The sequence below is a fragment of the Centroberyx affinis genome, unplaced genomic scaffold, assembly GCF_046629955.1.
Source record: "Centroberyx affinis isolate AG114_WGS23_722 - 3 ecotype Tasmania unplaced genomic scaffold, CSIRO-AGI_Caff_v1 ptg004126l_1, whole genome shotgun sequence".
NCBI classification, from domain to species: Eukaryota; Metazoa; Chordata; class Actinopteri; order Beryciformes; family Berycidae; genus Centroberyx; species Centroberyx affinis.
Window position 1 is genome coordinate 435,001 of NW_027281900.1, and position 12,826 is coordinate 447,826.

A 12,826-nucleotide genomic window follows, 5' to 3' on the forward strand; every position below is an offset into this window, starting at 1 on the left:
TACTTTCTGACTTAGATTGATAGTTTCAATTTTAAAAATTGCTAACTGTTACCACGAAAAGTCAGGCTGTTGTAGTTATTACCAAATCAAATTCAAATTCTTCATCACGCCGGGGACTATTTTCGGTGCTACAGAACTACTTTCCTGGGATCGCAAAGTGTTTACAGCCGGCTTATTAAGTCGTTTGAGGAGAAAGTCGGCTGGCCCGGTGCATTGCGATGATGAAATATGCTGCCCAGAGCAACGGCATGGCTCTGTGACATGTTTTAAATCATTTTTTTAATACAATGGAGTTCTATGGCTGCTGGGACATGGCTTCATTGGGCACCGGCTACATGGACGAGACAGGTTAGCATAACAAAATCATTGCTGATTTTTGTTATTTTCATAGGATTTGTTGACAGTAAGAAATGCATTGAAAAACACCAGCCTTATCCTTTAATAGAGCGTCATTAGGTATTAGAAGTAGATAAATCTGAATAAACATCATTAGGAATTAGCAGAAGGTAAAAGTGTCTGAGAGCCAAGTATTTTTAAATCCAATAGTTTCGGTTCTCCATATGAGTTTGATCAGTGTAGGTGTGTGTGTGTGTGTGTGTGTGTGTGTGTGTGTGTGTGTGTGTGAGACTTGGGTTGCTTTAAACACGACCCTCACTGTAATCGATATCTGGCTACCACGATCTGACCACCAAGGTTTCTCAGGGAAGAGGAGCGGTGTTCACACCCAGATTCTGGACCTTGACAGTATCCAGAGGAAAAGCTGGTCAGGACGGGGAAACGAGACACTTGGGTGTCTGCGAGATACGCTTCCAAGTCCACTTCTCACGGCCAAGGATAACACCCAAAAATAAGACCGGAGCAGGGTCAAAGTGAGAACTCAAAAATTCTTCACTCTGAAATGTTCTACTCTTACTTGGCCGTATCTCATGGCTAAAACATACAAATACAGGTCAATCAGAGCAAAATAAACATGTAAACTTACACTGCAATCTATTCTTCTTAATTCACTCCTGTGGCACTTATGGAATTTGTGGAATTAAGTTTATAAAGACACATCATTACATACTGATATCACATAGAAGACATTACAATATACATTCTGATGCATATATATATATACATTTCTGTTGCTTTTCAACTTGTGGCCTAGGCTACTTGTGTCATTTTCTATATTGTCGCTGTCAGGCAAAAACCTCGTATCTCTAACATTTTCTCTCCAAATTTTCAGAAACTAAGAAAAACAGTCTTGTCTTTAGCTTTCCCACCATGTAATTTAGAGTTTATCCTTTTGGTTTTGAAAAGGTTTCATAAGACCAAGGGTAGTTACTAGGGAGATTCACAAGGCTTTCACACGACAACAGCGATATGTCTTGTTGTTTACATATCGCTGTTGTCCTGTAAAAACCATGCAATTACGATTTTGCTGATTTTCATTTTTCACTTCAGTTGAAGGATTACATGCTCCTCAGAGGGTTGAGAAAATTCTTTGACCTCTTGGGTTTATGAAACCAAAACAAAATCCACAAGATAAAGTCAAAAATGCATTATGTTCAAGCAAAAACAAAGCTGTTTTTCTTAAGTTCCTGAAAAGTTGACGGCTTTATCGAAAAGTAACACAAACATGTGTTGTCCTAAGTTAAATGCACAGATGTCTTGAAAGCGACACATCTTTTTTAGGAGTGCATAGTAAGCCCATGAATTACTACCATTCAACCTGCGGGCCGATCTCCGTTACGTGTCTATTTACACTCCGTAAAACACGAGCATACCAATCTACCCAGAGACCGCTGGGAACAGACCCCGCAACAACCGACCTGTTCAGGCCGATGCTGAGCCATACAGGCCGAGCTGCCAAAGCACTGAGGCAGCCGCTCCAATTACACAACAGCCAGAACTCCTCAGAGACTCATTTTCCCATTAGCCCCCAAACAGGAAGAGGAAGGGGGAGTAGCCTGTGTTTTATTACGATGGGCCTGATAACAGCAGGCCCCTTGTTTATGCGTTTCTCACCTCTCTAATCACAGCCAGGGGGAAGAAAAATCCCTACAAAGCCACATGAAGCTAGAAGACAGACTTATGAAACTTTGTTATGGTTGTCTTAGAAAGTAGAGGCTCATATTTGGCTAACTACCAACAGGTCATTTCTTTTTTCTTTTTTACCTTTTGTATGTTCTCAAACTTAATGTTGTCTCCCACAGATGATGCAGTCCCCTCTCGGGGCCAATCAGCAACACCTGTGCCATTTTGTTTTGACCTGTTATTATAGTGCCCCCCCCTTGGGCCAAGGTGGTGAGCTGCATCACTCCCCCCAAGTTTCGTCAAAATCCGATTCCTGGTGTCTGACATATCGCATGTGACATACATACAAACAAACAAGCAAAAAATCCTTTATGAGAGAAAAAAGCCCTCAAGAATTTATGCCAATTTCAGCTGACAGACCAAATTTTAATCTTGCAGTATGCTTATCTAGCAAAGAACACAAATTAGAAGCCGAATATCTAATGCGCTTTTTGGCATAAGAATATTGAGTGAATTCTTGAAACTAGGGCTGGGCGATATGGACCAAAAATCATATCTCGGTATTTTTAGGCTGAATGGCGATACACTATATATATTTCGGTATTTTCTACGAAGTGGGCTAAATGTTCAGTTGTAAGTCAAAGCCACATGTGAGATGTCACAAGCACTTTTATTAAAACAAGACTGTGATCAAAATAAAATGCAAAGACAGGGTTTCCTTCCCTGTTTTAGAACAGTCTGGTAAGTTCAGAAAATTACATCACTTTACTGTAATGCAGCCTTTAAAACCAGGAAAAGACAACACTTATGCCATATCACGATATTACGATATCCAAAATCTAAGACGATATCTAGTCTCATATCACAATATCGATATAATATATTATATATGATATATTGCCCAGCCCTACTTGAAACTGCACTGGAAAAAATTCAATTATCTCATCCCCATTCTGGCAAAGTTTTCATTTATTCAAAGAAAACTTCAGACTGAGTACTAGATTAAACAGCCTGTTGAGGTCAGTGTGCTGTTCCTAGCCGGCAGAGTGGCACTTTGCTCTGATGGATCCCTGATAGCCCTCAAAGAGCCTTTAAAAGACGAGGCCGACACCCGGTACAGATGAACCTGTTCCTCATGTGGCTTTGACAGAACCCATTAGACCATGAATAGAGGAAAATGATAGCCATGGAAACCGATGAAATCCGCTGAATACTTTGAAGACTGTGGGGTCGCGCAAAGAAAAGGAAGGAAAGAAAGACAGAAAGAAAGAAAGAGAAAACAAACGAAAGACAGAACAAAAGACTAATAGAAACTGAATCTTTGTGTTTATGCAGTGATTTACGCGGTTGAAACATTACCAAGATGGAGTGAGTACAGTAGCTCTTGGCTTTAAAAACAGTAATAGGATAATCCATTGTTATTGTAGCAGTGATTGTAAAGTGGAGACAAAGGCCTGTTGAGAAAGTGGCTGTATAATTACCCGCCGCTTGTTAAAAGCCAGAGGAGACTCATTGGCAGCCATTAGTGACGCCATGAGATAAGAAAGGCCGTTCCAGCCCAAACCAAACTTCCTTGGCCGTTCTGTCGCGCTGTGAGCCAAACAATATCCAGCTCACCTTACACTTTTTCTTCTCTGCAAGTCTCAGAGCTTCTCTGTCTGGATCACCTTTCTCTCTCTCTCTCGCATGCCTTCACCACGCTTTAACCTCCTTCCTCCTATCATTCCATCATTTTATTGACGCTCTAACAAGGCTTCCTTTAAAATTTAGTGACAGGATTCCTTCTTTTAAAGGGGCATTAAGTAATCTATGACTTGTATCGACCTCTATTGATTCTCCACCAAGGGATTGAAAAGACACTGACATGTCTCTGGCACAGCTTACGGTGGCCTGTAGTTGACATAAATAAGAAAGACACATTTTCACAATAGAGACGAGACAGGGATGGGCTGGGAGTTTTTGTTCCAAAACAGAGCGCAGGCTGGAAAGTGAGTTTTGAAAGCCAGAAATGTCAGCACCTGGCCAAGTAATCGTTGAGTTACTGGTATTGATTAACAACCCTGATATATAATATGGTCATTTAGTGCTATGAGGCAGAAAAAAATCTTTAAATCGCTTTTAAAAGCTCACTTTTACAGGATGGTCTTTTTTTTTATTGTCTGCTCATTTTAGTGTGATTTCACACTGTGCAGCACTTTGCAATCTTGGTTTTGAAATATGCTCACTATATACAATTATTATTGTCATTATTATTCATAGCCATAGTAGCAGTAGTACTGGCAGAAGCAGTAGTAACAGTAGCAGGCTGGCCTAGTGGAAGTGTCCTTGACCAAGACGCTACCTGTTCCCTCATTGTGGGTCGCTCTGAATAAGAGTCTCAACTAAATGCCCAAAATGCAAAATGGAATTGTAACATGAACAGGCTTTAAGACAACACTAGGGAATACACTGGAGAGCAAGCAAGGAAGGAATGAGAGAAGGAAGCACATTTAGTGCGAGCTCCAACGCTATCAACTCTCAGCGAGCTTCTGTTCACGCCTCGCTCCGGGTCCTGAAAGGCCACTTCATCCAGATCAAGGTCTTAGGTCGTCATGAAAGGGCTCCACTGTGTCGCACTGTACCCTGCTGAAACGTATCAGTGTTCAGGTCCATTTAAATTCACAGGCTTTCATTCAAAGCATGAGCTGGACTTAAAATTCTGAAATAAATCCAAGGACGACAATGTACAATATTCAATTCAGCCACTGGGACCAGGAAGCAATTTCAAAGTGTTTTTGAATGGTGGTTTCAATGTGTCATACTAATTTGATTTAGCCGGAGGGAGGAAGAAAGTAAGTGAGGGAAGTTTTAAAGTATGCTCTCTCAGGCTTTATATGATTAAAGCTGGGGGCTACAGCAGATATTTTACATCTTAGGCATTTAGCTGATGCTCTTATCCAGAGATCAAGAGTCTCACTGCAACACTCACGTACAATGAGTGACCTGTTTAGTGGGGGTTCAGTGTCTTGCTGCTGATGGACACCTTGGCTGAAAACACCTCGGCATTGGTTGCCAAAGAGTTACATTTCTCTCTAAATCAAACCACTGATTAGGCAGAGGAAAACCCAACAACAATACACATAGCTCTCTCTCAACCTTTCCTGACTTTAGACGTCACTATGAGCATCATGCGCCATCGCTAAGGAAATCACAAATGACCCATCATACCTGCTTCATACAGAATATGCTATTCCCTCAGACCTTCATGCATTACCCAGATCATGCATAAAGGTGTACAACTTCACTCGCAGTCCCGGGTTGTTCAAAACAGTACTATTTGTGTACATTTGACTTAATCTACAAAAACTCTGACAGTCCTAGCTGTATATCATTTAAAACGACTTTTCATTTAGCTTTAGAGCTGCAACAAGTTCACACTTTCACACTTATGAGATGATGCTAGTTGCCTACTATCACTCAAAATACTGTACTCCAGCTCCAGCAGACTGATAGACTGATAGACTGATAGACAGATAGATAGATAGATAGATAGATAGATGGATGGATAGATAGATAGATAGATAGATAGATAGATAGATAGATAGATAGATAGATAGATAGATAGATGTTCAGACAAGGGAAGGCAGATATTTAGCTAGCTAGTCGCACAACTCACAACGCAGGGTGAATTTGCTCAGACACAAAGAGAACGAAAAGGCAGGAGTTCATTATTTTATTAGAGCGGGAATGCCGTTTGACGCATTAAGCTTTCTCTTAAATTATGATTGGTTGGAGATTACCTCCTGAGATAACTCCGCCCACTTCTCATCAAGTATCAGAAAAATGCCAAACGGTTAAATCGATTTTTTGAACGATCAGAGTATAATTGAATTTTCATATTTTGTATACAGTTTTTATATGCATTCAAGACCACAAATTACATATTTACAAGAAAATCACGGAAGTGCCTTGCCAGGGGCTTTAAGTGTTAGCATGGAACACTGGAGCTAACACATGTGTCCCCAATATGTCCATGTGCTGCTCTACTGGGGACACGATGACATGATTTTGGTGTCTATGTTCTCATCGCTCGATCTATTCCTTTAACTCAACAGTTTATAGAGAGGATTCCTGGAGATGAGAGGTGATGGATGGATAGGAAAGGATGGGGTGGGGGGGTAGAGGACTCACCAGACCAGCGATGGGAGTTGGAAGTCTGTTGATTTTCTTCACCAGGCCGGGTTTAATAGAGCTCAGCAACCTGACAAACAGACAGGGGGAAGTAGGCATCACAAGTTAAGTTTGGTGCAAAACAAAAAGCAGAGCCGTGCCTTTGAAAACTTGCCATCGTGATGATAGGGCATGAATATTACAAAAAGATGCAGCACAAGCTAGACAGGAATCCAGCAAGAGGAGAGGAGTGAAATGACTGCAGGCAAAAAGGGAGAGAAACAGTGTGTGCATGTGTGTGTGTGTGTGCCTGTGTGTGTGTTTGTGTGTGTGTGTCTGGAGAGAAAAGAGGGGAAGCAAAAAGGGAGTAGGAAACATTTTTTCGAGGTCCCATAGTGCCGTCTGGAAGGTGGATAGTGATACTGATCCTAAATCAGAAGTCACATGCTCCTCTTTCTACTCCTGGGAGCCACATGGAAAGAGGTAGACCCTTCTTGTGTTATCTCTCAATACACACACAAACACACACACACACACACACATACACAAGCGAACAAACACACACACAGACCTTAGAAACTTAGAGCATACACCTGCAGCCTTGGACCACTTTTTTCTGGGGTAAGCCACAGTTTCTGACAGACTCCCCCCTACCCACATATTCTCTCTCTCTCTCTCTCTCTCTCTCTCCTTCTGTCTCTCTCAGTCTCCTGTTTCATCTTTTGTGTGTGTTTTCATCAGAGGAGGAAGCACGGTAATGATTCCACCCTGTAAAAGGAAAAATCCACCCTCGGATACTCTTACACTGTTAGATACCAGCCGTCTGCGATGCTCAATGCATTCCAAGAGTTATTTTGCGATGAAGTGTTGTAATTTAGAGAAGGGGCGGGAGTGGGGTTGTTGAAAGGCCACAGCGATAGCACAGTAAGTTTTTATAGTGAAGAAAAAGTGAGTGGAAAGAGAACAATGTCGTGGTGTGTTGTGTCCGGTTTATCAAATTACAAAATAGTCGTTGAGGAGGGCGTTATATTTCACACATTACCAACGACCCATAAAGATGCATGCTGTGGCTCCATTGCATTCTGGTCTATTTTCTGCTACTGTTGGTGGAGAAATTGGTCTCTCTGCCTCTTCTACGATGGATTTCTGCCTGTATGACTGATGAACGTCGGTGCAAATTAGTGACTCTAGAAAGAAGCCCTCGCTCTTTGATTCTGAGGGACTGACACCAAAACCTGATGATTAACACTGATGTTTTAGATAGTTGAAAAATTTGCTGCTGTCAAACTCCATTATAGGTGTGCTAGAACTATCTTGATGTGACATCACATTGTTTATGTTTGGCCAGTTATGTAGGGGAATAAGACAAATATACTACCCAACAAAAAAATGGGCCCAGAAATGCAAGGTGCATTGCCAATAGCTGTTTCATAACAGTGAAGTAAAGTGTTTGTGGATAAGTGGATTTTTCATTGAAAGCCTGTCACAGTTCAACCTTGATACAGCCAACTCTGAGGAAGTGGGAATGTCTACTAAAGAGAGTGTCTTCCTGGATCCTAAAACACACACAGATAAACACAAACACACACAGCATGTAACAACAACAAATAAATACATCAGCTCATGCGTATGCACACACACACACACACACACACCTTTCCTGACGGCCTTGCACATCAGGAAGCTGAAGAGTGTTTTCCTTGTGGAATTAGTGAGCTTCAAAACAAGCCTTGCACGGGAAGTCCAATCTGTTCCCTCCTTTGGTGCTTGGATACCCTTTTAGTGCATTCTTGGACTAAACTTTTGTTTGTTTTTTAGGAGAAGCGGATACAACTTCGATGATTAAATGGTAGCAGGGTGGCCTAGTGGTTCGAGAGGCCGGCCCGTCCGAAAGATCACAGGTTTGATCCCTGCAACCTGCTAACTTACTCAACTCAATCAACAATAATGTATCCTATTTAAGAGTCCTTGAGCAAGACGCTGAACCATCTCTACCTCCCTACTCACTGGAACTCAAGAGTATCAGCTAAATGACAGAATTAATTTGATGTTTTTTTTTAAAGGTGTAAAGGCTAAACAGCAGGATACGGAAGATTTCCAAGAGGTGTGGGTGAAAAAACGACAGTATTCTTCCGTGTGAATGATATGTACTGTGCACATTTCTAGGGTTTCCAGGGTGAAAACTAAGCATGTCTGTGACAGTTTCTGGTATACTGAGTGAGAGAGAGAAAGAGAGAGAGAGAGAGAGAGAGAGAGAGAGAGAGAGAGAGAGAGAGAGAGAGAGAGAGAGAGAGAGAGAGAGAGAGAGAGAGAGAGAGAGAGAGAGAGAGAGAGAGAATAAGTGAGTGTTTCCAGCAGGCAGGTGTTCAGTGTCTGACTTGAGGACACTTCAACAGGACACATTAGCTGTTGTGGGGATCAAACCTGTGATCTTTAGGTTACAGGACAGTGTCTCTAACCACTAGCACACCTTGTCACCACCAACCAGTGGACAGCCTGCCAGGAAAACCTGTCTCACTGCAAGCCCTTTTCCCTGCACTTCTTGATCATACATAATCATTCTAAGATCACATGAGTAATTTGTTAAACCAGCTTTCAGGAAACAATCACTCTGACCCTTGCACCACTTATGGTTGGTTGCTTGTAATGTTGGCGATTTAGGAATTTATTTAGGAACTTAATTCTCTTCTTTATTCTACTGTTGCACTCATTTTAAGTCACTGTGGAGAAGAGCATCATCTAGTTCAGTTCAGTTCAGTTCTTTATTGTCCCACAAGGGGAAATTCCTGTTTCAAGAATCACCCATAGCTAAAAAGATGGCATCTGTCTTCAATTTCATAATCTCTCATCAAACAATAAATTGTTTGATGAATCAATTCCTTTGGATAGCATTTATACTTAGTGAATAAAAGAATATGGTAGCCCAGGCGTCAGTGTACTTGTGTGTAGTAGTATAGTATATGATGTATATGATCTAGGATCTAGGATGTAGTATATGATGTAGTTTGTATGTGATGTAGTAAATGATGTACACTACCAGTCAAAAGTTCAGACACACCTGATTGAATGTACTATATTTTTCATTATCTTAAAGCCATTTTGATCTAAAGGCTAAAATGCTTGAAGTTTGTTTCTTAGACAAATATACAGATTACTGGGGGTTCAGTGTCTTGCTGCTGATGGACACCTTGGCTGAAAACACGTCGGCATTGGTTGCCAAAGAGTTACATTTCTCTCTAAATCAAACCACTGATTAGGCAGAGGAAAACCCAACAACAATATGCATAGCTCTCTCTCAACCTTTCCTGACTTTAGACGTCACTATGAGCATCATGCGCTCATAAAGTTGATCCTATGTATGAATTTTTTTCCAAAGCCTTTGCCTTTCCATCAAGGCAAAGGGCGGCTACTTCAAAAAATCTAATATATAAGATAGTTTTGATTTGTTTAACACTTTTTTGGTCACTGCATTATTCCATTTGTGTTATTTCATAGTTTTGATGTCTTTACTATTATTCTAAAATGTGAAAAATAGTAACAATAAAGAAAAATGCATGTGTCCAAACTTTTGACTGGTGGTGTATATGAAGTATGTATATGACCTGGTATAGGATTTACAGTATATGTATGATGTAGTATAGTATATGACATTTATATGATGGTATGTAAAGCCCTTTGAGACCTGACTGTGATAAAGAGCTGTATAAATAAACAAGACTAGACTAGACTAGACCAGATAAGGATAAAAATTATAGAGACAGTCAGTGCACAGTATGAACAATAAAGCCAGTCAGATGAGGATAATAATGTGGTCAGAACTTACTCGCACAGCAGTATCCCGTTCTCCAAACCTCCTCTGAAATCCTTGTCACCGAAGCATCTCCCTGTCACCGCCTGCAGATGGAAGGAAAAGAAGGGAGTTGGTGTCGTTGGAAGATATAAGATACACAAGATACAATCCCCTTTATTGTCCTGAGGGAAATTCAGCTTACAAAGCCAGCACAGAAAACCACACAGCAGTGTAGAATAAGTAGAATATTCATGATAGTATGCGTGGAATTCAGACATAATCAGTAATCACATGCTGCACAACTTCACGTTTGATCTCTTGCCATTCAGGCTTGATTGAATAATAATAAGGAATTTTATTATTACTCAATTTCCTCAGACCCAAAGCACTAAAAAGGATTAAATGCAGAAATCAAAAATCAAAAATAGCAAATAGCAGCATTACATGGAAGACACAAGCACACAAACATGGTAAATGTCTTAATATCCTTGGCAAGATCATGAAAGACTGGGTTTACCCAATGGAGAGATTGTAAGAGCAAAAATAGCACATCAAATGACCATGTCAAACTATGAATCTAAAGTCTAGACGCACAAAATTCACTTGGACAACAAGAAACAAGCATAATAACCTTTTTTCCACACTCCTTTTACGTCTTTCCTTCACAGTAAATCCAGGGAATGGCATGGCGAGGTGCACAAAAAGCTGCCGGCCGTATATCAAGTCCCCCCTCTGGTTCACAGTGCTAAACACTAACAGGCTTGACGTAAGCCACCATCATCCCTACCAAATGGCTCAGGCGGGCTAATATGTTGTGACAGGGGATTTATCGGGTAGTAGCTGCTCAGTCTCTTTGAGGAGGCGAGGCCGTGTGTTTGCATGTATTTGCATGACCAGATCATGGGACATATGTGTGCAAGTTCTTGAACAAATATTAGAACACACAGGACTACGTTTCCCTCTCAAGATGTAGTTGTGACACATTAAAGAGCGCAAACTCCTAAGGCAGTGAACTTAAAATGGTTGTAAGGTTCAGTTGCAGCAAAGTATATACAAAAAATGTATCAAATCCAAGTGGTCGTAATCTATCTGAAGGAACCAGAGGTGTGACCAAGTCACCTTTGTTTGAGTCCCAAGTCAGTCTCAAGTCTTGAGGCACAAGTCTCAAGTCAAGTCCCGAGTCTAAATGTAGATTACCAAGTCAAGTCCATGTCATTATTGTCAAGTCTCAAGTCTAAATGTAGAACAGCAAGTCAAGTCAGAACAAATCAAGAATCCAGTATCAATTTAATATCTTAAAGAAAACTAAAAATCTAGGACTTTTCAATGCAATATGGTTTTCACAGGATAAAAACTTGATAAGAGCATCATGAGTTTGATTTCTATAATCAGTTTCAACTTCAATAAATTCAATCATTCCATAAAAATTCAGAAAACAGAATTTAAATTCAGTCGTCTGGTGAAACAAATCTCATCACTTTCAATCTAAGTCATTTACACAAACACAAGATCTCAAGTCAAGACTTTCGAAACCTTTTCAAGACATCAAGTCAAGTCAAGTCTCAAGTCTTCTCTTCATGCATCAAGTCAAGTCTCAAGCAATTACAACTGTGACTCGAGTCTGACTCAAGTCCAAGTCATGTGACTCGAGTCCCCACCTCTGGAAGGAACCGTCAGCTCCTGGCCTTTGAAGACTTTTGACCTTTTACCTTTATTTATCTCATGAAGCCACTAGAAGACCCATCGTACAATTAGCTTGAACTCAAATGCACGCACACACACTTACAAGCCTGCTTCGTCGTCACCAGCTGTGAAATAACACCTTTCCACTCAAAAATCACCTCTGTTGCAAGTCTTTCAGAACCGAGCCCATTTAAAAGCCATTCATTTTCGCAAACTCCGACAGACATTTGGCCATTTGAGGAGCGGACCCCTTCGGACTGCTGGTTTGGAAGCCAAAACAATTACAAGATTAAATTTCCTGACTGATTCTGTTACATATATTTGTACAGCTGCGGGAAAAAAAAAAAAAAAAAGTGTGCGGGGATGTAGAGCGTCTGGCCCCGGCTGTGTGTTTCTGTCAGCTTCTTGGCTCGTCGGGGGGAACCTGGACCCGTTACAAAAGAAATGGACTGCTGTATGTCAGCGAGTAAGCCGACGGTAGGCCTCGTGTTTGCTTCTGGGGAGTTAGAGAGAGAGACATAGACAGAGAGAGAGCGACAGCCACAGAGAGACAGAGAGAGCGACAGACACAGAGAGACAGAGCGTGGCACAGATTTGGCCCGTATGCTAACATTTGGCCATTCACTACAACTATTCACTACTGCGGCAGCGCTTGTGAACTGGGCATTGTGTGCCTGGTGTTGACAGCACAAAAGTGATGAGAGACGACATTCTGCTGAGCGTGAGGCCCGGCGGTCCATCTGACAACAAAAACATTTGGTCCACACAACCAGCAACCAAACTGCAGTTTGTGTAGCAGGTTGGAGTTTCAGTAACACAAACATTTCTCAGACGCAGAGCTGCTCAGGAGTAGAGGAAGAAATAATTGTATTGGTTGAGTTAAACCTCAATGGGCGGAGCTAGGGTTGGACAATATATCAATATTATATCAATATCGTGATATGAGACTAGATATCGCCTTAGATTTTGGATATCGTAATATGGTATAGCATAAGTCTTGTCTTTTCCTGTGTTTAAAGGCTGCATTACAGTAAAGTGATGTCATTTTCTGAACTTACCAGACTGTTCTAGCTGTTCTATTATTTGCCTTTACCCACTTAGTCATTATATCCACATTACTGATGATTATTTATCAAAAATCTCATTGTGTAAATATTTTGCGAAAGCACAAATAGTCATCCCTAC

The 12,826-nt window shown here is 41.0% G+C and overlaps 1 protein-coding gene across 2 annotated transcripts in view; it reads right to left on the reverse strand.

Moving 5' to 3' along the window:
* The window catches only part of LOC139663823 (LIM and calponin homology domains-containing protein 1-like), a 113,665-nt gene that overhangs the window by 59,804 nt on the left and 41,035 nt on the right, over window positions 1-12,826 (reverse strand). For both annotated transcript variants that reach the window (XM_071542574.1, XM_071542573.1), the window contains exons 2-3: window positions 9,992-10,062; window positions 6,190-6,259 (exon numbers count right to left, since the gene is read on the reverse strand). In XM_071542574.1, the coding sequence (XP_071398675.1) occupies window positions 6,190-6,259; window positions 9,992-10,062 (141 nt within the window). The remainder of the gene's footprint in view (window positions 1-6,189; window positions 6,260-9,991; window positions 10,063-12,826) is intronic.